We start from the raw sequence: 26,591 nt of genomic DNA, 5'->3' as shown, positions 1-26,591 counted from the left end.
AGTGGCCTCAATGGTCAGCCCCAAACAGTGACAATTATAATCCAAAAGATACCTTCTTGAGCTGTATCCTCTTTCTATTCCATTATCTGGGTAGCCTATTTCTTTCCTCACTATTCCTTAACTCTAGGATACAGGGGATTGTGAGAGATGGCTCAATTCCTATTTAATCCAACAAAACCAAAAGAAAAAACAAAGAGAAAGATGTTCACCCGCTGTAAGGGAAAGAACACGGATTGGAAGTCAGAGGGCTTGGATTCCAGCGCTGACTCCACTATTTATTCTGTGGGTTACTCTGGACCTCTGTTTTTTCTTCTTTAATATGTGGAAAGATGCTGTACGTGCTACACGATTTTTTCTTGTCTTTTCCAGCTCTGATATTTCTAAAGGCTATGATATTCCTCTCTTCTCTTTCTTTTTCCCTGCCAATTTTCCCTGAGAATTCAAGGGACTCATTGAAAATAATGAGTCCCTCACTTGCATCTAACCCCTCTCACCCCAACTCCGCTTCGCTATTTTGAGTACAAATGGTGCTTGGATAGTTTCTAAAAGAACAACCCCTCGTGTTGCTTGTTCAGGGCAGGAAATTCCCTTGAGTTTGATTTTTTTCACTTTGAAGAATCAGGCTCTAGATTACATTTCAGGGGCAGGGAGGAGAAAGGGATGCGGCCCCTTTAAAAAAGTTGAGATGTTTTTGGAGCCGTATTACTATATTAGGTGACAAGAAACTCCTCATCTGTCATGTCATCACTAGCTGATTGACCAATGGCAAGCTAAAGTCACCCAAAAAGTGGTCTAGTCCCTCCTTCTTTTCCCTTATGGTCTGTCCTACCTGCTCCCCCCCTACCCATCTGAAGTCAAGGCTAAGGCTGGAATGATGTGGGCTCCCCGGGCAGGGCTAGGGGTGCCTCTCCTGTGGGCGGGCTGCGGCCACGCGGCCCTCTGAGCCCGTGGGGCGCCGCCCACCATGTTCGCCAGCCCTGCGGGCACCAGCACCCCGTTCTCCGTCAAGGACATCCTCAACCTGGAGTTGGAGCAGCGACAGGAGCAGCAACAGGAGGAGGAGGAGGAGCGGCGGCGGCGGAGCCTGGCCGCCATGGAGCTGCCCGCGCGCCTAGAGGCCAATCTGCCCCCTGCGTCCTGCATGCTGGCTGCCTTCAAGCAGGAGGCGTACGGCGGCCCCGAGACCGCCGGCCTCCAGGAGTTGGCTCTGACCGACGGGCTGGGCCCAGCCAAGCACTGTCCGGCCTTCCCAGCTGCCTTCTATGGGAAGAGCTACGCGCATATGGAGCCGGCCAAGGAACCCAAAGCTGACAAGAAAGGTAAATAAAGCGCTGCGGGGTGTGCGGACAAATAGCCTCGGTCCCCGGGTCAGGCTGGGGCTACCGGAACCGGTCTGGGCTTCACTATCACTGAGTATTTCTGGTACCAAGCCAGCGCCTGTGACAACCATCTGTTGAATTGGGAAGGAAAGAGAGCATAGGGGAGGCGGAGGAAGAAGAGAGAAGGATGATCTATTGTCTTCTAAGTTGCCAGGGGAAGTGAAAAAGAGGATCCCTCTCTTACTTTGACTGCTTGGGGTTTATTTTATTTCTAAACCCCAAAGTCTGCAAAATTAAGCCTAGAGAAACAAAGAGAGCGAGAGTGACAAGAAAAGATAGAAAGACAGAAACTGTGAGCCAAAGGGGACACCGAGGTGGGAGAGACGCTAGATTTTACTCTGATTCGGGGGATGTGGAAAAACTACTGAAAGACTAGCATGGCGTTCTAATCCAGGTCCACCCTGGGGCAATTCCCGGTCTTACATTTATAGTGTAAATTATTCAACTACCATTTTTTATGCCCTTGTATCATTTATCTTAAAATCTAGGAAATGAGAAAAGAAATAAAGTGAGGGAGGGCAACCCCTTTCCTTTCAATTTGTATTGTTCGATGGACAGAGCATCGTGGATGCTATGTGGTCGTATGTATATTAAATAAGACAAAAGACTTTATTGAAGGGAACGGGATTTTTCTCTATAAACATCCTCTCCCCTAAGTAGCTCAACGTTACGTAGTGTAGTTTGATTATAGAGGAGACTCTGAGGGACCTAAAGTCAGAGAACGTGGGTTCCAGTTCCAATTCCGCTATCTCCAAGTCACGTGACCTTGGGCAAACTACAATTTTATCCAACAATAAAACGGAATAACATTACTGTGTATTGCTGTGCTATAGAAATGTGTTATGGGAATGAAATTAGTAAAGTTTGTAATGCGCCACATGAGGCCTATATAAATGGAAAAGCTAGTATTAAGGCTGGGAAGAGGAGGAACCTAGCAGTGATGGAAGGTGGGAGAGGGGGCCAGAGAAAAATCGTTTAAGAATTGTTTTTGGAAACTATACTTTCGTAGATAGTTCCGGTTAACTCTGGGGCTCCTTTATACTGAAGAGTTTAAATTGCTGCCCTTCCCTAAAGTGGTAATTGGTGGGGAGGGGGAGGCAAAAACCATTGCTCCTCTCTCCAACTTTGGTTGGTCCGCAATACCAAGACGCTTACCCATCAAGTTATCGACTAGCTATCACCAGGACAACATGATCCGATTTGGGGTTGCCTGACACCATCCGGGCCTTGGTGCTTCCCGAATCACCGAGTAATAATTCTCCAAATCGAACCCTCAGAGCCCAGAGATGCGGCACTGAGGGTCGGCAAAGCCACGTGGGGGCTTCTGCTCTTTGAGACTGAAATGATCAAAGCACCCTGAGCAGATCTGTAGTTTCTTCGTAAAGAGCGGGTTTGTAGTATTGAAGCGGAAGCTTTTGCATCCTCACCATGGGGCAGCGAAAAGAGAATAGATTTTGGAGTCAGTAGATCTAGAACCGAATCATTGCAGGCTCTGCCACAATTTTACTGTGAGACGGTGAGCAACTCGAGTCCCTTGCAAGAACCTCAGTTTTCTTATCTATAAAATGGGGGGGGGGGGAAGGAAGAATAACAAAACTGCATTGCTTATGAAATTCCAGAGCAAATGTGAGCTTGCTAGACTAGGGACAAACAAGGCATCCTAAGGAGAGCAGTTAGAACAAAGATTTCGATTTGCAATTACGGACCCCCTAATAAATGTAAGCTACTGTTTTATCCTCCTCAGGCGGCGAAATTAGAAATCTGCAAAGACGTAGAAGGGACTAATCTGAATAAGAGCAGATTTGAGACCATATCCAACAGGAAAAAAAAATTGATCAGCAATATCTCTTTTCCGAAGGGCTGAAATTTCAGTCTCTTGGTTTTCTCTAAAGACTAATTATGTTAATTATGTGTTTAGACAGGTTTTTCTTAACTGGTAACTTTTCCAGCCCACCTATTTCTTAGGCTCATGGGATGATAGAGAGCTAGAAAAAAATGTTAAAGATCATCTCCTCCAATCTACTTTCTTTTACGGTTAAGAAAACAAGAGTCCTAGAAAGAAAACAATAATCCTAGAAAGCGGGAATATTCTGTCCAAAATCAGAGCTAGTAAGTGATAGACTCGGATTCGAACCCTGAACCTTTGACCCTTTAGAAGGAAAAAAAAATCGTTAGAAGAGCAATTTTTCTTTTCCTTCTTTTTCTCTCTTTCTTTTTCTTTCTTTCCCTTTTTCCTTCCATTCTTATTTTCTTTTTGTACTTCAATGGATTGTAGAATCTAACGAAAAGAGCAGAAGACTTGACTAAAGACCCAAATTCGGATTCTCGCTCTGCTACTAGCTTCCTCTGGACAAGTCACATTACTATTTCGATTTCGTGACTTCAGTTTCTTCCATTGTAAAATCGAAGGGGTCTTTTCCAGCAATTAAAAACGCTAAGATCTTTTCTAGTATTAAGTACTAGGTTCTAAGGTTACGACACCACAGCTCTATCATTCTGTAAAGAAATGCTCTGTCTCAAATATATAGTCGTTCGTGTATTGTGCTAGTTTCCGGTCGGACTTCTCCTTCCACATCTAAGCAAGGTTTCCCCTCTAAAGTGTTAGCTATTTAAAAACAAAAGAAATGAAAACCAAAACAAGCTTTCCGTTAATCAGAACACTCCCCATCTGTGAATTAAAAAAAAAAAAAAAAAAAAAAAAAAAAAAAAAAAAGGCTTTTTGAATATCCACTTGAATCACCCAACCCTCCTTACTATTGCTCCTAACTGAGCCTTTCCCTCTTTGTGCCCTGCAGATCTTTGTTCCCTGCAAAAGAACTTGGAGTTGGAGAAAAAGGACTTAGAAGACCCAGATCGCCCAAGGCAGAGAAAAAGGCGGAAACCTCGGGTTCTGTTCTCTCAGGCCCAAGTCTATGAACTGGAGAGAAGGTTCAAACAGCAGAAATACTTGTCGGCTCCGGAAAGAGACCACTTGGCCAGCGTGCTGAAGCTCACCTCCACGCAGGTCAAAATATGGTTCCAGAACAGAAGATACAAATGTAAAAGACAGAGACAGGACCAGACTCTGGAGATGGTGGGCCTCCCCCCGCCCAGGAGAATAGCTGTGCCAGTACTGGTGAGAGATGGGAAGCCCTGCCTGGGGGACTCTTCTCCCTACAGCTCCCCCTACAACGTCAGCATCAACCCGTACAGCTACAATGCTTACCCGGCCTATGCCAACTACAGCGGCCCGACGTGCAACCCTAACTACAACTGCGGTTATCCTTCCGTGCAGGCGGTGCAGCCCTCGGCAGCAGCCAACAACTTCGTGAACTTCAGTGTCGGGGACTTGAATGCAGTGCAAACGCCCATTCCGCAGAGTAACGCGGGGGTCTCCACTTTGCATGGGATCCGGGCCTGGTAGGAAGAGAGGCCTTCGGCTTTCCAGGAGTGGAGAAAGGGAGGGAAGGGGGTCCTAGTTCGGGTTTCCAGGCTCTCCAGTCGTCCTTCTGCTCCCCACCCCTTCCCTATTACCCATCTGACTGAAAAGGTAGGAAGTCTGTGGGCAGCTAGAGTGGGATGGGAAATCTGTCGGCTTAACCCTGAGAGCTGCAGCTAACCTGGACTGCTGGAGAAAAGAGGACCAGGAGGGGCGGGAAAGGAAAAGAGGGCCTCGGAGATTTGTACTGCCCCTGTACATTGTTAACCTGGGACTCTGGACAAAGAGTGGGCACCAAGCTAGTGGCTGTGTGAATGGGGTCGTCCTTCCTATAAGATAAAAAGTGTTCCGGGACTGGACAGGATTTCTATCTATGCCTATTTGAGCCCGCAGCGATGGATAGAAAGGAAAAGCCCTCTGCCTGCTGGTGGAGCGCACAGCAGCCAGAACCAATCTTCAGAAAGACCTACTGCAACCCCTTTCCCCGAAGCCCGTCTACAGCCCCTGCAGCCTCTGCAATCACTTCAACTGCTGCCTCCCACAGCTCCTGGGACGCTCGCTCAGCTCTCAGGCAGGGGCCAGGGCATCTGGCTATCAACAGTAGCATTCAGAAAGAATATATTCTGAGGCCAGACTTACAGCTATTGAGGCTGGGGTCTATGGATCCCCTCTCCTCCAACTAAAATAAGTGCATAAGAAGGGAGTCAGAGCTCCTTCTTTCCCACCCATATAAAATCAACAAGTTCCTCCTAGAGTCGGATCCTGAAGGGAGGAGAGAAAGTTGTATTAGTAGTCTGAATCCCAGAGTTATCTTCTTAGATACCGGCTGGCATAATACCCCGAAACAGGTCCTTCAAGATTTGGCCTTTCCTAACTCACTATCACTCCCACTTCTCATTCCCCTCCCCCAAATCAAAGGGACTGCCTCGGATTTTGGTTTCTGAACTACTGTGTCTGCTGAGCTGGAGATATGAGCTCACGCTCTCTGTCTAGGCTGCTGGTCCTATTTAAGTGTTTCCTCGTTGTAAGAAAAGAGACCCCAAACCACTCCGCCCCTACCTGTCATTAAAGAGCGTGAACTAACCCTGCGGTATCTCCTTTTTTCAGCTCCCAACGGCCTTCTTCAGTAGAATTGGGTAATTGCGGATATCAGGAGCAGCTACAGTAATTCTTAAATCTTCTAACAAGTACAATAACGGTATAATTCCAACTGATAAACTTCTTGATGTATATTTTTCATTGTAGCTGTATAAGTCACAACAACCCACTAAGGTAGGTGCTGCAAATAATAGAGAAAGACCGAAGTTCAGAACAGTGTGATAACTGTACCAAGGTCATACAAATAGTATCAGCTGAAATTCCAACATGTACTATACTACTTTCCATCCCACTTAACCCAACTTTGTGGTTCTTCTTCGCTGGCCTCTACTGATCACTCAGCTAACCTCTCCATCACTGTTGAGCTCCCTATCCTCCAGAGGCTCCCTGGATGCCCCCCCTCCTTTGAGTCTAGGCTGAGCAGCTAGCAAACCAAGCTTCGAATACTGAGTATCCACTGGGGGTTTCTTCTGCTCCCCTCTCACCTTATCTTTATTGGCATCTTTTGCCTCACATCATTTTTCCCTTCTAAATATATTCTCCTCCTTCCATCCAAGCCAGAATCTTTATAACAAAGACCCTTCGACAATTTCAAACGTACAAACAAGAAATTGCCTCCCTTCAGCTTTTCTCTGATTTGGTTCCTGGGCCCTACTCTTCTAGAAATGGTCACCCAGCGCTCAAAACGCAAGCTAGAATCCCCAAAAACTCTTTGGCAGTACAGTCCTGATACCGCAGTTCTTAAAAATTGCTTGGAGAGGTCTTGGACTGATCGAAGTCAATCATGGGTTATTCTTCTACCAATAAAATTTCATGTATAAGAATAAAGAAGAAGAAAAAAAATTGCCATTTTACACAGGAATTGTAGAAAGGCAACTAAGGCCCAGAGAGTATGAATGACAGGCAAAGATCAAATGGAACCTGTTTTGTTTTAACAAATCCAAGGCTCTTTCCACCACCAAAGCTGTCTCTATCTCGTTTTTCTTCTCATTCTCTCTTCCTCAGCTTTCGAGACTTCCCTAAATCCTAGAGCTGTTACTCCCCTCCCTCCCCATCACCCACGCCCCATCCCATATATATACACACAGATTCGAATCTGTTTTAAGAACTCAATCGATAAACATTTGTTAGGGTACTAAATAAATGCCAGGTATTTGGACTGCAAAGATAAGCATGCAGATAATTGCTACCCTCAAGAATCCTAAAAACAAAACTCAAGTCTAGAGTATACATAGGTTTACAGAATTGACTCAAACCCTACTCAGTTCGATTCCCAAACGCTAGGCTATTCGCCTCAAAACTCGGCGTTGTGATCTGGTACGGAGATAGGAAACTCGACAAGTCCCACATTTTATTTGCAGCATCTTAGTCGTGCCCCAACCCTTGAGACCAGCTTTGGAGACTGACTCCAAAATTGATCTCTTGCACCAGTATCCAAACACCAAGAGCATTGAATTTAATGCTTGAGGGAGAGATCTAGTCCAACGGTCTAGTTTTAAAGGTGAGGAAATTGATTTTAACGATTTTCCGTGCGACAATAGCTCTCACTTATTTAGTATATTCAGGTTTGTAGAGCATTCTGTTCCTCAATTCACGGGTGAAACTGAGACAATTCAGTGAGTTACTATAACTTTCTAAAGCTTGTGTCAATAGAGATTGGAGCTCAGATCTTCTAACTATATAAGGCCTGAGCTCTTTCTACCTCACAGCGTGCCCTGTAACCCACTCTACTTGGAGGAATTGGGACTCTAGAAATACCCCAAAATGCAATTAAGATTTAATACCCTGAAGGGGTTGGTGAAAGGGCTGCTTTTGTTTTTTTAAAGAGAAGATTTAGGGCTACTCAGTCTCTTGCTTAATCGGGAGGCAGCTGGACTGTGGAGATATATTCCGGCGGAAATTTTATGTACCGTGTGGATTTTAAGAAATTCCACTGTTAGAGGAGGGTCTCTAATTGCAGGGCAGATCTGCTGCTGGGTAATGGGTTCGAGGAATTCCTGTGAAAGCGACCAAGAAAACGAACGAGAGTGGGGTAGGAGAGAATAGAGCAAAAGCTGGCTCCGGAAGACCAGCAGTTTTCGGCTCCTCAAAAACCCCTATCAACTGTCAATTACTGGGGCGAGAAACAACAAACAATTTAATTCAGAGCAGTCAAAACATCCTCCTGGTGCCTCCGCTGGCGATAAGGCGGATCCCTGGGACTAGCTAGCAAGCGGTCGCGCTCTTCTGCCTCAGCTATCTGGACCATCAGTAAACAGAGGAGGAGACTGGACGGCTGGGGCTCTGGGACATGGCCAGAGAGCCGCCAGCTCCCTCAGTTTAGGCCAGGCAGGTGGAAAAGGCGAGGACTTGAGGGCCTGGGCACTACAATTCTTATCACCAGAATAGCAGGGACCTTATTTCCCAGGGAGGCTCCAAACTCCAGGTTTAAAAATGCTGGGGGTGGGGTGAGGGGCGGAAAGGGGTAAGGAATGTGTCTTCCCCGCTCTCCAGAGTCAGCGGCCAGAATTTGACTGAACCCTAGGTCGCTGCCCACGGTGCCTGGAGGTCAAGAGGGGAACTAATAACGAGATTCCTCTCAAGTGAGAAAGAGTGATAATTACTTCACCGAAGCCTCTTCTTGCTCCAGCTGCAGCCCTGTACCTGTTTTTATCCTGTTAGTCTAGATTCTATGGACAATCCACTTCTGGCGACCTTCAGGGATTTAGCCAAATATTTTATTCTCTGTTCATTGTTTTTCTGACTCAGTCCTTCGTTCTCTCTGCTTGGTTCTGCCTGCTTCAGTCTTTCAGTCTCCGCCTCTCTCTCAGTCTGGCTGTCTTTGTCAATCTTTGCCTTTCTTCCTCTCTCAGTCTCTCTGTGTGTGTGACTGTTTTTGTCTCTCTCTAGTCTCTCCCTGTTTCTGTCTGTGTCTGTCCCTATTTCTATGTCTCTATCTGTTTCCCTGTCCTATCCCCAACTTCACCTGCAGCTCTAGTGATACTGCCAAACTAACAAATAGATTTTTGGCCTTTGGACACTTTTAGGGACATTTGTGATCCAAAGAGCCCAAGAAATAGTCTTACGGTAGGATATTCGAGTGGGAAGCCGAAATCTATAGTGGACAGTCTCTCGCTACCTCCGAGGCTCGAAGATTCACTTTTTAATCAACCAACCAAACCAAACAAAAATTATTAGCTTACATTTTCATAGCTCTTTCGACCTAGAACACTAGATTCTAATATCTGGGAGCCTTCTCAGAAATTTAGTTCAAGGACTTTGTTTTGGACACCCAGAGTTTGTTTGTTTGTTTTTGGTTCGATATCATAAAACGAATCATGAGAAGACCTGGGATTGGAAACCAGATATTCTTTTCGAAGCCCTTTCACATATACTTTACTCTCTGTGCTAGAAAGTTGGGGAAGGTGGTAGTGGGGATGAAAAGCCTAATATGAAGAATAAATTAATGTTGAGTTTAACAAATATTGCAAAATATTAGAGAAAGGGCATGATTGTTAAATTTAAAAAAGATTGGGAAAATGGATAGCACTATATCCAAAATTTAGATTAGATCCAGATTTTACTCTATATGCTACAATAAACTGCAAGCAGAAAATTAATCAAAATTTAAAGTCACTAAGTAATCGAAGGAAAGGGGAAATGTCTGTTAGAGGAAAACAAAATACTTATTTCTGGCACCACTCTAAGGTTATAAATTGCAAACCGATTCCCAGCCTATTAGTAAAAATCAGTTCTTCTCAGGAAAGATTCCTACACAGGTAAAGCCACAAGTCCAGATATTATATATGGATATTTATATGTATGCAATACATATATACATATACAGATTATACATGCATATGTGTATAGATATATGTGCACAAACATTTATAGATTACATATTTACTCATACATACAAATTTGGATGAAAATATTATGTGCATCTATATACATATTGATATAATTCTGGCCTTTGATGGCAATGGTGCAATGGGGGCAGTGGTGAAGAAACTACCCACTCAAGTTTGTAACTGGCTTGTAATTTACAGCCTTAGAGAGTTTCAGAAATAAGTACATTACTTACATACATAATATTACCCGTGGACACACATTATGTTTTTTGCCTCTAGCTTTTCGGGTAAGAGTCATGTCTTGTGTGTTTTTTAATTAGGTAATGACGTTTTTCAGGAATTGACTACAAAATCCATACCTACTGAATTTAATACAGCTTGAGAGAGCTGACGCTGGAGCTCAGGGCAAGGACACAAAGATTCTCTCAGATGGGCAGACAGTGAATTTTTTATTTAAATAAAATAGTTTTTTGGTCTTCAATTCTCTGCTTACCCTGGAAACTCGTTTGAGAAAATAAGGTGCCAATCAGAGGAATCTGTCAAGGTTGGAACAGCAGTGTCGCCGCGGAGAGCAGGCTAGGTCCCAATACAATACGTGTACCAAGGCCAGCCCCCCGCCCTCTCTCGGGCTATCGGCTTGGCAGATATCTGGAAAGGTTCGAGTGTAAGAAGGACTAAGGACCTTACTGAGACTACCGCCTTCGCTACCAGCAATCTTTTTCTTCTTCTTTCTACTGGTCCCAGCTCCCCGGCAATCCCCGCGATGGACGGCCCAGGGAGAAAGAGCTCTCGGAGCCAAGCCACCTGGGGTCCAGAACGGGTATCACGGAGAGGATTAGAACAGAATGAATACGGGACCTGTTTAGCTCAACTAACTAATCCTTGAAAATGGCATTGAAGTTGCTCGGAAGGGAACGCCACCAGACTTAGAGATGAGAATATGAGGGGCACTGAGGTTCACACTCTCCCAGGACCAGACTCTTTATCCAGAAGCAAGTTGCTAAGAGGGAAATAGCGAGGATGGGTGGCAAGTATACGGATCGGGGAATTAGCAGAATTTGGAATCAGAACTCATTAGAATCCTACCCCCACTATGACTGCCTTGGTGACCTTAGACAAGTCACAACTCCTAAAGCCTCGATATCCCCAACTGTAAGCTAAAAGAGTTGGACTAGAAATGTCGAAAATCCCTTTCCTACCCCTGTGTGATTTATTCCACTTGGGAGCTCCTAGGTGGCCTCTGAGTGAAGATGAGAAATATGTTTAGGAGTCAGTCACCCCTTTGCTCCCCCGTAATAGCAGTGAGCTTTAGGACGAGAATTTATTGAAACAAGAAATAGGATGAGAAATTTTCAGAGATGCTGTCCCTGAAGACTTCTTCTGGCAGGTCTCTGCTAGCACCTTCTCCTACTGGAATTTGCTGGCCAGAGCAGGGGTAGTCTTTCCCAGGGGCCCATACTTGGCCCTAGTCCTGTCATATTTTCTTGGGGGATTTTATTTGAAGAAGGGAGAAAAAAATAGGAAAGAAATCATTTTAGGTTCCTGGAGACTGTTCAAATTCTGATCCTCTCATTGATCCATTCTATGATTCTAGATTAGTCACTTCCCCACTTCGGATCTCAGGCTCTTTATAAGTAAAATGATATTAGATGGTCTTTAAGATCCAATTCTAATATCTTATATCATTTTATTCTGTGACTATATGTTTTTTGTTACTATGGGCCTGTGATTGCATGGCTATGGAGAATTCTGGTTAAATTCCTTCCCGGGTTGGAGACTACTCTTCAGGTAAGAATCTTCATTTGCATTCACACAATAGGTAAGAGGTGTAACTTACACCAAGCCATCAAAACTCCCATAGCTCTTTAACCACATTACGCTGCATTTCAATTTATTGTGGTATTGTTGAATCATGCCTGACTTTTCATGACCTCATCTGAGATTTTTTTAGCAGATATTGGAGTGTTTTGTCATTTTCTTCTCTAGCTCATTTTATACATGAAGAAACTAAGGCAAACAGGGTTAAGTGACTTGCCCAGGGTCATAGTATTTGAGATCACATTTGAACTCAAGTCTTCCAGAATCCAGGTCTAGTACTCTATTCACTGCACCACCTAGCTGCCCTTTTCAATTTGTTACTTTTTTAAAAGTGATTTTAAGATTTTAGGCAGAGATGGTTTATTCCATTTACTTTATTTTCAATTCTTCTCTAGGTCCTAGGATCTTCAATAGGCCCTGGTACCCAGCAAATGATTCTCCCAGTCAAATTGGTCACATGATCTGGTTGGCAGCCTCAGAGCCCCTGAACTCAAAGCCTAGCCTTCCCTGAAGCAAATCCCTGTTGAATTGTGGTCTGGCTGTAGTCTGAGAATCAAGAGAAATTTCATCCCACAAGAGACTGACTGCCAAGAATGTTAATTTAAAATTTCTTTCTCAGTCATTTAAATCCCCTTTTCCTTGAAAGGTTTCAGAAACTAAACTTTAAAAAGAAAAAAGAACAAAAGGATAAAACATTTCAGATATTATAATAGATTTGAGGAAAGGTGTAAAGAAAAGACGAGGGGTACACTACAGACTCAGTTTCTTTATAAAACAAAGAAACTGAACTTCCAACTCTGAATTCTGTGATCCTATGAAAGTGAAATCTAGCACTAATTAAAAGTTAGTACAGATAGGTTCCCTGAGAAATTCAAAACCTTGAATGCAGCCAATGCAACCAATCCCCATTAACCTAAGATTTTGGTCATGCTTCCAGCCATTTGGAGAAAATATGCCTCCAAATCTCTATCCCTAAGGCCCATCTTTCTTTGTATTTCCAGACTTTATTATAATTCATGCTTAGATAGTATGTTAAGGCTTGCAAAACACATTCTCTTACAACCTTTGGGTCAGATAATGTCCATATTATTACCATCTTACAAATGTGGAAACCAAAACTCAGGGGGAAAAAAGTAATTGGTCAAGAGCACAAAGCTTGTAAGCATCAGCAGCATTTTATCTTACATAGAAATAAATGTTAGCCTAGAGAGCTCCAAACTTTTCCAGCTGAAGGACTCCTATAAAAACTTGGCTTCCTTTTCATGTCACTTTTATTTTTGAATGTATTCAATAAGCTATCATTTGTTTTTTGTTCTTTTGCTTTTTGAAAAAGGATGCAAAAGAGAGAAGGGAAACAGATAGCAAAACTACCCAACATACTCTATTGAGACTAACATTATATTCAATATGTAATACCTGTATTGCCCCACAGCCTCTGCAAAGGGGAAAATTCTATTTTAACTTCAACTCATTTCTTCCCACTTCATAGTAGTTGTAATTTTAGTTTGTTTTATGATAAAATGCAGGACAACAAAAGGGAAGAACAAATATGCATTTTATTCATCACAACAGCATCTGCATAATTTGAAAAATGTCTTGCACATATATATAATCATTTATTCAATTTACAGAAAGAATGTTTACTATACCAAATCATAATCCATATGTTTTTGACATGAAATATGGATCAGATGACAATTTCTAATGTGTATATATTCAATAATCCTGCAACCCTCAGGGGTCTGTGAAGGCAGATAACGGTCCAGGTCCTAATTATTATTATTAGATACATAATGTAATAATTATTATGATAAATAATAAATCTAAGATTACACAAAGTTCAGAGGGTTAGCTAACATATTATGTAGCAGAATCAAGATGCCAAATATATTTAAATAGATAGGTAGATAGACATACTAGGTAGATAGATAGATAGATAGATAGATAGATAGATAGATAGATATAGCTATAGCTATAGCTATAGATATAGATATAGTCTGTATATATACAGATTGGAGTATTTGAGGTAACTAACAAAATGAAATTTAATATGAATAAATATAAAGTCTTACATTTGATTTAAAAAAAAAAAAACTCTGCCTCACAGGCACACAATAGAAAGGACCCAACTAGATATCAGTTTATATGAAAAAATCTATGACTTCAGTAACTTTCATCCTAGAAGTTAAATAAAAATCAATTGTGATTTGATGACCTAAAAAGTGAATGAAATTTCAAGGCTTTATTAAGAGAGTCCCAATCATTTCTCATCCCCAACTTGGTCAAACTATATATGGACTATTGTGTTTGATTCTTTATGTTTATTTTTGGAGAGAGCATTAATAAGTTGGAGAGCATCCTGAGAAAAGTTTGAAATCATACAATATCTTGAGGAAGACACCAAGGAATTGGGCATGTTGAATCAAAAGAAAAGACTTAGATATGGGGACGTAGAGAGGTGGGGGAGTGAGGAGACATAATATTTATCAGAAGAGAGATTAGACTTGTTTCACTTGTCCCTGGAGGGAAGAACTAGGTGTAATTGGTGGGAACTGCAAAGAAGCAAGTTTAAGCTTCATATAATGTGAGTAAATTTGTTGAAATTGGACTCAGAAACATTTGAGTTCAAATTCTATCACAAGTATTGACTAGGGGTAAAACTTTGAGCAAGTTATTTAACCCTTCTCAATCTAAGTTTCTTTACCTGTAAAATGTAATAATGGTATCTACCTCACAAGGTTGCTGTAAGAATCAATTCAGGTATCCTTGAAGTGCTATATAAGTGCTGGCATATTGATAATAAAAAATAATAATGATTATGATCTAAAATGCCACGGCCTGCATCACAAGGTAGTCATTTCCCCTCTCTGAAGAACTTGAGCACAGGCTTAATGCATAGAGTATGCATTGTAAAAGAGATCCTTTTCTCAGCTATAGACCAGACTAGTTGGTCATCGAGATACCTTCCAATCTTGAAACTCTGTGATTTGGGGATCCAATAGTTTCTTTTTCATATTTCTTTTTTGTTTGATTGGCATGACAGTCTATGCTAAGGGGTGTTTGTATCATACTATAATACACTTGGTTACATCGTTCACCCATTTAGAATGCAATCTATGGGATGCTCAAGTTGAAGGATACTCACTTCTGGGTTTCGAGGCTGGCCTGCTGTTTGAGAATCAGTAACTCTAGGAGATTTGGACTTTGAATACAAAGGATTATTCTTAGAAGGTAAAAGAAAGCTCAGCCGGTCAAGCAGAAAGTGGGGCCTGAGAATTCAGTTGCAGTAGGGTCTTGTACCCAGGAGCCAAACTTTATGAGCAAAAATTCTGGCTGAATCTTCTCCTATACTTTTTAGGATTACATTTTTATTTCTAGGCCTCTTACATGTCTGTTTGTCTGACTCTGAGACAGATAGTGGAAGTGAAAGGGATTATGGGGATGGGAGGAGAAAAGGGGAGGTGAAGACAGATTTTTAAGATTATCCCTGGAAGCAGAATTTGCCTTGTTCAGTTTAGCCCCAGAAAACAGAATGAGGAATAAATGATGTGAATTGCAAAGAGGCATATATAGGCTTGAAGTAAGGAACACTTCCTTAAAAATATGTTGATATTTAATACTCAGAACATTCCAGAAGGAAATTTTGACTGAGCACCAGAGGCAATGAGACATAATGGAAGGAGAATTGGATCTGGGGTCAGAAAATCTAGAGCTGAATCCCAGGTCTCCATTCTCCACCTCTGTGATCCTATGATCATTTCACTTCTCTGGGCCTCAGTTTTTTCATCCACAATGTATATCAAGGGGATGGACTCAATCATTTTTAAGATCCCTTCTTTGCTCTAAAGTTAATGATCTTGTGGATAGTTGTTTTTTTTTTCTTTTTTTGAACTAATACATAATATTTTAGTTCCTTTTATTTTTAAAAATTTTACATAATAATAGATTTTTATTTTTCAAAATACATTCATTCTTGCAATTTGTGTTCCAAATTCTTCTCCCTTCCCTCCTCTTTCTCCCCTAGACAGCAAATAATGCAGTATATGTTAAATATGTAAAATTCCTCTAAACATATTTCCACATTTATCATGCTACACAAGAAAAATCAGATCAAAAGGGAAAAAAGAAAAAGAAGAAAAAAGCAAGCAAGCCAACAACAACAATAACAACAACAACATTCAGTCCCCATAGTCCTCTTTCTGGATGCAGATAGTTTTCTCCATCACAAATTTATTGAAATTGCGTTGAATCACCTCATTGTTGAAAAGAGCCAAGTTCATCACAATTGATCATCACATAATCTTGTTGTTGCTCTGTACAATGTTTCTTGGTTCTAGTCACTTCATTTAGCATCAATTCATGTCCCAGGCCTTTCTGAAATCATCCTGCTGATTATTTCTTATAGAACAATAATATTCCATTAGATTCATAAACCATCATTTATTCAGCCATTCCCCAACTGATGGGCTACATAATGGTTTTTACCCCCCTCCATAGGGGTGAGGGGAGGGAAGAGTAGAAAAGAGAGTGGAGACAATTCCATAAGATTATAAATAACAATTCCATAAGTTTATAAATAAAGCACGTTTTCCAAACAGATTTTCACTAAAACCCCTCAAAACCTCTTAACCTATGTGAGAATCAGGGACACATCTGAGTTCCTGCCAATGATGATCATTGCATTTCAGGGTAGGAATGAAGATAATCTCTATATACTATTGCGGTGAACACTTTTTACTTTTAACTGTGAACACACACTTGTGGTACTATTTCAAGGCAAGTTGAGTTTTGGTTGTGCCCATTAATGTGTCCAGCACTTTATTCTATCCTTTGATCTGTTAATGAAAAGCCCTTTAGATACTTGCCTGTCTTCATTACCCTACATGCTAATTGCCAGCCTTGCCTGGAACAGGCAGTGCTCCAAGGTTAGAGCAGGAGATGATGGATGGCTTTTGGCAGACAGGAACCAGATTACACAGGGAGTTCATTGGAAATTCAGCACAGCCTGTGTAGCTCCACCCAGCCCCCATCCTAACTGAGAAGTAGCATTACTTTGTGAGCAAAACAAACCCAGAGTATAGAATCTAGGGCAATATTTTCATTTGGCTTCTATAATCTTCCCTTTGGGTTATTTCATGGTATCCTTTTTACATGCACAATAAAGAGGTATTATGTAGATTCAAAAACTAAAGATTCAATACTTTCTATGAATAGCAGCACAGTCTCTAAAAGACCTTAGAGACCATTGTGGGAACATAGATTTACAGTTAGAAAAGACCTTTGAGAGCCTCTTATCAGACCCTTCCCCCATTTCATAGACAAAGATACCCAAGCACTAAAGAGGTCAAGTCAAGTCAATTGTCCAAGATCATGAAACAAATAAGGGCCTATACCTGAATTTAAACTCAGGTCTCCCAGGCCCAAACCCAGAACTCTTTCCAAGACACTAGGTCACACAGGATTTGAACCTGGGTCTTCTAACTACAGTTAAGGGCTCATTCCTCTGTACTATGTGTTTTGTGACAGTGGTGATATATAGATGGGAAACAGGGAGGATGACTACTGATTTAGTCAGTATAAATCATCCCTGGTATGAGGAATTACTTCCACCAATGCAGATATTTGCAAATTTAGAGAAGTTCTTGAGGTGCTGATAGAACAATATCTATTTCTAAGCTCCCTTCTTGCTTTGAAGTCAACGATCCCAGGGGGGTTGTTTTTACCCTTGCAGAGGGAGAAGTGGAAAGGAGAGTGAAGACAAACTCATAAGAATATAAACAAAGCACCTTTTCCTAATGATTTCTTTTTCACTAAAGCTCCTTAAAACCTCTAACCTATGTGAGACTGACTCTGTGTTTCATCACCATACCTTAAAACCTCTAACCTATGTGAGACTGACTCTGTGTTTCATCACCATACCATATGTCTCTGTCTCTCTGTCTGTCTGTGTCTCTGTGTCTCTGTCTCTGTCTCTGTCTCTGTCTGTCTCTCTCTCTCTCTCTCTCTCTCTCTCTGTGTCTCTCTCTCTCTCTCTCTCTCTCTCTCTCTCTCTCTCTCTCTCTCTCTCTCTCTCTCTCTCTCTCTCTCTCTCTCTCTCTCCCCTTCCCCTTCTCTTTCCACCAAGTACAATTGCTTTCACTGCCTTCAACACCAATTCACCTGTCCTACACTCAAATACAGTTACTTCCATTATTACTACAACTTTCTAAATGGTTCCTCCCCCTCCACACTCCACACATCCCAAAACATTATAATACAGCAAAAGTAATTTTTTATGGTCATTACTTCTACTATGTGACCTTAATATGATCAGCTATTGCTATTGGGCTTATATCCCAAAGAAATACTAAAGAGGGGAAAGGGACTTGTATGTGCCAAAATGTTTGTGGCAGCTCTTTTTGTAGTATCTAGAAACTGGAAGTTGAATGGATGTCCATCAATTGGAGAATGGTTGGGTAAATTATGGTATATGAAGGTTATGGAATATTATTGCTCTGTAAGAAATGACCAGCAGGAGGAATACAGCGAGGCTTGGAGAGACTTAAATCAACTGATGCTGAGTGAAATGAATAGAACCAGAAGATCGCTGTACACTTCAATGTTGTATGAAGATGTATTCTGATGGAAGTGGAAATCTTCAACATAAAGAAGATCCAACTAACTTCCAGTTGATCAATGATGGACAGAAATAACTACACCCAGAGAAGGAACACTGGGAAGTGAATGTAAACTGTTAGCACTATTGTCTATCTATCCAGGTTACTTATACCTTCGGAATCTAATAACTTAATGTGCAACAAGAAAATGGTATTTACACACATATATTGTATCTAGATTATATTGTAACACATGTAAAATGTATGGGATTGCCTGTCATCGGGGGGAAGGAGTGGAGGGAGGAGGGGGATAATTTGGAAAAATGAATACAAGGGATAATATTATTTTTAAAAATTACTCATGCATATATACTGTGGGAAAAAAATTCTAAAAAAAATATGATCAGATATGATCCACTAGTCAAACAATGTAAACTTTTGATCTACTACTTACAACATTCTCTACTAATTGGCTCCACCTTAATTTGAATCATATCCCAGACTAAACCTTCCATTCCGGTAAAGTGGCCTTTCTTTTGGACTTACTTCTCCGTTGCCACCATATACAAAGAGAATCCTTTTTATCTGTTATATAGCATTCCTCCCTTCATTTAAATCCATGGAATACAAAATCTGACTACTTCAAGAATCTGCCCATGAAATACATATTTAAAAAAAAATCTTCTGGTCCACTCATGTAATCCCTTCTCTTCAAGTCTATTGTACTTATTGGATACAAAGCACTATAATAATAGTTCACATATGTATATATTATATATAAATATATTTATGTTTATGCCATCCAAAGGAAGGCAAAGGGGTATTGTGAGAGGCAATGTGGCAGCATTAATGAACTTTTAAGTGCCCTCAAAATCAAAAAGAATTGGGTTCAAGTCCTGCCTCTGAGAAGATACTGTGTGAGCCTGAGAAGCCACTTAATTTCTCAGTGCCTTTAGGAAATTCTGAGAATATAAATTCATTGGGTCAATCTTTGGATATGACTGGGTTTCTGGTCAGCATAACCTAGGTCCCTAATTAAGGGTCTCTAAGCAGCAGGTAGAAGTGGTCCATTTTTTCAGCTACACAGGGCGAGGTTCAAAGAATATAATAAGATTTTCTCCAACTTGGAAAAGTTCCCTAACTTTTCCCCAATTAGAAATCAGATTACCTAATTTTTATTGGTTTTTTTTAATAATTAGATTTATTTTGGTGTATAAAAAATCTATCTCCCCCTGTTTCCAGGGTCTAGTGCCAAAGCTGAGGAAGGCTACTGGTCCTGATTTTGGGGACAATTGTCATGTATTTTAAAATAAATCAATATGTTCAGAAGCTTGGGGGGAAGAATACAAATTCCAGAGAAGTTATCCACTTGCATTGAGAGGTTTGGTTTTCTTATTTGGAAATACTCATAGCAATGAACTCTCAGATCCATTCTCTACACCTTAGATTTACAAATCATTTTCCTCACAACTACCTGTTTCAGGTAGGCAGTTCAAGTATTATTATTCCCATTTTACAGATGAGAAACTGAAATTCAAAGAGAACAAATAACTTAGATGTAATAATGCAGCTAATAATTCAGGGGACTCAGGTCATATTGAAATAAAAGTTCAGTGTTCTTTCCCTATGTCAGTGTATATTTGTAGATAGATTCCTCGTTACATACATGTGATTAGCCTGAATAAACCAATGTTATCTAAATTTCCTGAAGATTTCTTGAATCTATTAATAGACTGCAACTTAAGCACCAGTCATCTATGGTGTTCAAATAAATACATATAGAATAATAGATAATTTTTCTTACCTGTTCATTCATTCAAAAAGTGAGTTCTCATCATGGACCTGTTATAAGTATGGCAGAGTACTCTAAGCTAATGGAGACATTGTTCATTTTAATGTATTTTTAGTGAACAAACCTTTGTTTTCTATTCTTTTTAATCCTTCCCCAATTTAAAAGGAGAACTAAAGTTTAAATAAGCCACAATTTCTATTCTTATGGAGGTAATAGCCTAGTACAAAGTATGATTCTATAGTAAAGCCTTAATAAATATTTTATCTATCTATCTATCTATCTATCTATCTACTATCTATCAATCTATCCATCCATCCATCCATCCATCCATCCATCCATCTATCCATTTATTTACCTATTTATCTAGGCAGCTAGGTGGCGTATATACTAAAGTGGTAGCTCAATCCATTATCTCAAAAACTATAGTAGCTGCATCAACTAAAACCTGAAATGCCTGATGTACTTCTGTGTTCATCTTTATGACTTCTGCCCCCTTTTTCTTTTAGTTCTTATGTTGACTACAACCCTTTTCTCCTCATCTCTTTTCTATCCCCATTATTCCATTTATTTTTGTTTCACTGCTTTTCTGAAATCTGTTTTCCATGAGAGAGAAGAGAACTGCACCAGGATTAGGAAAGTTATTCCAGTAGATCAGTCACTTAGTCATTGCATAAATAAATCACTTCTCTTTGGGCCTCTAGAAAATGAGGTTTCTTCTGACTTTGACATTTTTTTATTTCATGAACATGAAATCAGAGATACATTGATGCACCAGAGACTCCTCTCTCAACCAACCTTATTCATATTACTAAAAAAAAAAAAAAAAAAAGTAAAACTTTTGACATCTGTTTAACTTGACGTTTTCCTCCTTTTATAAAGCACAGACAGATCAACCTGTTAAAAAACAAAACCAGGTTCCTCTTTAATAATGTTTATAAAGAAGGCTAGAGATAGTAGCCCTTTCCTTCAACTGATGGCTTTTAAAACCTGAAAGTGTTTCCCCTCAAGGAAATTAACTCTTTGGTCTTACAGGAATTATCTTCAAAGCTGAAGAACCTGGTTTAAGGATGGCAATTTCTTTTTTCAAAAGCTAATCATTTTCCCTAGACCCAGATGGTCGGTCTTTTACTTACTGAGCAATCCAGCTTATTCCATGCAGCTGTTCCAATATGTGGCTGAAATCAAGCTGCTGGAATTCATGCTGTATTCGGTCCTTTCATGCAAAAGGCAGAGGGTTTTGTAGCCCAGGCAAAAAAACGACAGGAGTCAAGCAGAGGTTGGACCACAGGTGCTTTTACTGGTAGGTCTGAGCAAGCAATTAGCTCCCACTTATTCCATTGTGGCCCTTTTAATGTTCCCAGGCTTTAAAGCAGAAGTGTTCCAGATTGCATCTTCTACCTTTTGAAGGACATCATCCTCTTAAGAGTGCATTAAGAAGTCAGGTATTTTCAACTCTGAGATCTCCTCTGAGACCATTCCCCCCTCTCCCTACTCCTACTATTGTATTAACAAACCATCTGGTTACTCAAGAAAACTGAATATATTTACAATGTATATTCATACTGATAGCTTGGATTGAATAGCATCTCTAACACCAGAATCAAGGAAAACCTTGCAGACATGTGGGAAGCAGCAAGAGGCCTTACGATAGAATTCTTCCAAAAAGCTCAAAGTCCTAAAATCAAAGTTTTATAGCTAGAAAGAACCTCAAAGGTCATCTAATCAAAGTTATTCATTTGACAAAAAAAAAAAAAAACTAGGGTGCAGGAAAATTAAATAAAAGCACAGTTCCTAGTACACAGTAGGTACATAAATGCTTGTCAACTGACTTGCCTAAGGTCACCTAAATAAGAAATAACAGAACCAAATTTGATATCCATTTCAAACCTACATTAATAGAGAGTACAGTCCCAAGGGAGAACATATGAAATAACTTCCATAGTTAGAAAAGGAGCCTCTTAAGCTAAGCAAGCACTCTAAGCAAAACTCTCTGTAGAGTGAAGGCACTCTTATCCGGTTTGTCATTTTCAATTAACACTCAAATAAGAACCCAAGAGCAAATGCTTTCCCCAGCAAGGCACCAGGTTAAACTTAGTCATACCAATTAACTTTTTATCTCTTTGGCTTCTGACCTTGAATTAGGCAATGATGGCCAGTCTCTATGTCTCTTCCTCTCTGTCTCTCCCTTCTTCTCTGTCTCTATCTCTCTGTTGCCCTCTTTGTCTCTGTCTCTGTTTCTGTCTTTCTTCCTCCCTCTCTCCTTCTCCCCCTCTGCCTTTGTTTCTCTCTCCCTTCCCCCCATCTCTCTGTCTCTCTGTCTCTGGCTCTCTTCTCCCCCCATCTCATTATCTTTATCTTTCTCTTTCTCTTTGTCTCTTGGTTTCTCTCTCCCTTACTCACTTCTGTCTCTTTCTCTTCCTCTCTCCTCTCTTTCTGTTCCTGACTGTGTATCTCTGTCTATCTCTCTCTGTGTGTATCTCTGTGTTGTCTCTATTTTTGTATGTCTGACTCTGTCTCTGTCTCTCTTCCTCTCCCCTCCTAACTTTAGGGCTGGTGCTCTAACTCACCACTTAGCTGCTCCCTGAGAGGGTTGTTTTAAGGATCAAAAGAGATTATATTTGTAAAGTGCTTAGCACAATACCTAGCACATAGTAGGTATTTAATAAATGTCTGATCCCTTTCTCCCTTCTCCCTTTAAATCCAGTCCTTTGGATGTGCAATCATTTTTTGATACTGCTAGGCATGTCCTTACTGGACATGTGGCTAGAAAGCTTCTCTATGCTTTCTGTTTTTATTTCTTCCTCTAGTTCTAGTAAGAAGAGAGAACTCTGCTTTACTCTTGTAATTCAAAGTCAAAGGCTTTTTAGAAACGATAACTCAGGGCAGCTAGATAGCAGATGTAGAATTAGGAGGACCTGAGTTCAAATGTAGCCTCAGACACTTGACCATTTATTAGCTGTGTGACCCTGGACAAGTCCCTTAACCCTAATTGTCTTGTCAAAAAAAAGGGAGGCAGCTAGATGGTGTGATGAATAGAGCACCAGTCCTGGAGACAGAAGGACCTGAGCTCAATCTGGTCTCAGACATTTAACACTACTAGCTGTGTGATCCTCAGCAAGTCACTTAACCCCAATTGCCTCTCAAAAACAAAACAAAACAAAACTCCTCATTTCCTACTTGGTTGTGCTCCCTTTGGATTTCTTTTTTTTTTTTTTTGGCCAGACCAGCCAAAGCCATTGTGGGAAGAGAGTGAACGGCTCTAATCATACATACACTCTTTAAAACAACAGAAAAGAGACCATTTTTAGTTCAGTAACTATTGTCCTCAGGTTGACTTGTCCTTTTGAACTAAATTTCTTCTTCAATGAACTTAAGTATCTATCTATGGACAACTTCAATCTAGTTTATGGTGAGAATTTAATCTCTTGAGCCTATACACTGATCTAATTATCATTCATATAAAATCTATTAGCCAACAAAACAAGTGTTAAAACCCCAGTTTTTCAGGTCCAATATACTTTGACTCTCCCTTGTAGGTGAGTAATTAGACAAAGCTAAATCCATAGAATAATTACACTGTCTTGCCTACTTACCTGGAAGCACATGTGACCTTTCCTAGGTAGATACATCTAAGCTTTAACTCATAAGAAGTTTGGGTTTTAAAAGTGATCACTTTTTAAATTTGGAGTCCAGAGGTCTAAGTATCTTCTCTTTTAGGGAGACAGGACCCATTCAATTTCAGACGAAGAAAAAAGTCTTAATTCCTTTTCTTCCACAAGGGAGAATTCATTATTTCTCAGAGTCTGGGCTATCAGTTGACCAGATTTTATTAAATCTCTACTATATGAAATGTGTGAAATACTCTTTTGAGTCAATAGAAGAAATTATAGAGAAAGAAGACTGGAAATGTAGGAAAAGACCATGTTGTGAAAGGCTAAACATAGGATATATTTGATTCTAAAAGCAATAAGGCACCACTAAGGTTTATTGAGTTAGGGAGTGGTGGTGACATGGTCAGGCTTACTATATGGGAAAATCACTTTGGCAGCTGGGAGAAATATGAGGTAGGGAAATATTACAGTAGTTCAGGCATGAGAGTTGAAGGCCTGCACTAGAGTGGTAACAGTATCGGAGGAGAGAAGAAGGACATATAGGAGAGATGTTGAAACAATAATAGAAGTAATAGAGTTTAACAATAGATGGAATATTAGGGTCAGTGTAAGTGGAGGAGAAACTGACACCTCAGTGACTTAGAGGATGATGATGTCATTGAAAGTAACAGGGAAGTTTATGTAGAGGGGGAGGTTTGGGGAAAAGATAATTAGTTCTGTTTTGGATTTGTCGAATTTAAGAAACCTGTAAGATATCCAGTTTGAGATATCTAGGAAGCAGTTAGGTGATTTGAGACTGGAACTCAAAAGAGAAGTGAGGATTATATATATAGATCTAAAAATCATCTGAATAGAAATGAAAATTTAACCTATGGGAGTTCACCAAGAGAGATAATAATATAGAGGGAAAAGAGAAGGCAGCCCAGGATAGAACCTTAGTAAATACCAATAGTTAATGGGCACGACTTGAATCCAGCAAAGGAGATGGAGAAAGAATGGTTAAGTGGGTAGGAGAAAACCAAGAGAATCCTAGAAAGAAAACCTAGAAAGAAGAGAGTTCCAAAAAGAAGAGAGGAATCAGTGTCAAAATCTCCAGAGGGGATAGAAAAATGAGGATTGAGAAAAGGCTATTAGATTTGTCAATTAAGAGATCATTGATAGTTATAGAAACCGCAGTTTCACTTCAATGATGTTGGAAACTAGCTCTAAGAGGGCTTTGAATCAAATGAAAGAAGAGGAAGTTGAGGCACCAAAGAATGCCATAAATGGTTTTCTCAAGTTTAGTCATGAAGAAGAGGAGAGATATTCCTAAAGGGAATAATTGAATCAAATGAAAGTTTTTAAAATTAAAATTAAATTTTTAAATATTTTCTCAGTTACATATAAAGCAACTTTTACATTTGTTTTTAAAACTTTGAGTTCCAGATTCTTTACATTTCTCCTCATTCCTATCCCCCACTAAGAAGGAATATATGAAGTTATACAAAACATTTTCATAAAAGTCACATTATGAAAGAAAACACAGATCTCCCCCCAAAAAAATTCCTCAAGAAAATAAAGTTTTTAAAAATATGTTCAATCTGTATTCAGATACAATCAGTTCTTTCTCTGGATATGGATAGCATTTTTCATTCTAAATCCTTCAGCATAATCATGGATCATTGTATTGCCAAGAATTGCAATCCCAACTGATCATCCCACAACATTGCTATTACTTTGTATACAGTACATTTCACTTTGCATGAGTTCATGGAGGACTTTCCAGGTTTTTCTAAAAGCTTCTTGCTCATAATTTCCTACAGAAGAATAATACTCCATTATAATCATATGCCATAATTTATTCAACCATCAGAGTATATCTCTAACACAAGGCTCAATTTACCTTAGAGTTAGAAAACCCTTATGACTCTCATTTTCCTTCCTAATGAGATTCCTGTGTTGCCAAACTCTTTCATGGGACTTTTTGTGAAGGAAACCCAACAAGAGACAAATTCTAAGTGAGCCACATAGAACAAATTTTCCCATGAGTCTTTGGTAATCTTTTTATTAGTTATACTAGGATTTGTTTACACAGCCTTAGGGTCATAAGGTTTAGAGATGGAAAGGATCTTATATATCCCATTAGTAATAAATGGCTGACCTAGGATGATAGTAGAGGTCCCCTGATTCTAACTCCAATGTTCTTTCAACAACATTACCTTCTTCTTCTGTAGATCTTCATAGTAAACCACTGAAAGTTTTAATTTGTAAAGGGAAGGAAGGGAAGGAAGGAAGGAAGGAAGGAAGGGAAGGAAGGAAGGAAGGAAGGAAGGGAAGGAAGGAAGGAAGGAAGGGAAGGAAGGAAGGAAGGGAAGGAAGGAAGGAAGGGAAGGAAGGAAGGAAGGGAAGGAAGGAAGGAAGGGAAGGAAGGAAGGAAGGGAAGGAAGGAAGGAAGGGAAGGAAGGAAGGAAGGGAAGGAAGGAAGGAAGGGAAGGAAGGAAGGAAGGAAGGAAGGAAGGAAGGAAGGAAGGAAGGAAGGAAGGAAGGAAGGAAGGAAGGGAAGGAAGGAGGAAGGGAAGGAAGGGAAGGAAGGAAGGAAGGGAAGGAAGGAAGGAGGGAGGAAGGAAGGAGGGGAGGGAGGGAGGGAGGAAGGAGGGGAGGGAGGGAGGGAGGAAGGAGGGGAGGGAGGGAGAGAAGGAAGAACAAGACAAAAGTCAAAATGACTGGTAAAAGCCTGGGAATCAGTGGATGGCCTTGGTATCTTCAATGTCTGATCAGACTCTAAGCATTCCATAGTGCTTGCTTCAGCTACCTTCATGGCGAATGGAACAAATTGTTCTCATCCACCCATTCTGCCTCCAGATGGTTCTAGCTATTAGAAAGTATTTTCTTAGAACAAATACAAACCTAGTTTTTTACAACTTTTCTCCACTAATCCCAATTCTTGTTGACTGGGTTCTTAATATTAGGTATGTTCTGGTAAATATTTAACAATAAGCTTTCCTCCTCCTTCCCAGAAAAAAAAAGGATACACAACACACTTTTAAGTGTAATCTTCATTATTAACAGG

General features: G+C 40.3%; 1 protein-coding gene across 1 annotated transcript; it reads left to right on the top strand.

The window, feature by feature from the left end:
* Positions 1-841: 841 nt before the first annotated feature.
* NKX2-5 (NK2 homeobox 5) lies at positions 842-5,880 on the top strand. Its single transcript, XM_074292090.1, has 2 exons — positions 842-1,319; positions 4,175-5,880. Exons 1-2 carry the CDS (start codon positions 965-967, stop codon positions 4,780-4,782), a joined length of 963 nt encoding a protein of 320 aa, XP_074148191.1. The 5' UTR covers positions 842-964; the 3' UTR covers positions 4,783-5,880.
* Positions 5,881-26,591: the final 20,711 nt, after the last annotated feature.

The sequence above is a fragment of the Sminthopsis crassicaudata genome, chromosome 2 (assembly GCF_048593235.1).
Source record: "Sminthopsis crassicaudata isolate SCR6 chromosome 2, ASM4859323v1, whole genome shotgun sequence".
Classification (NCBI taxonomy): domain Eukaryota; kingdom Metazoa; phylum Chordata; class Mammalia; order Dasyuromorphia; family Dasyuridae; genus Sminthopsis; species Sminthopsis crassicaudata.
Note: the sequence above shows the minus strand (reverse complement) of the source record. Positions and strands in the feature narration are given on the sequence as shown.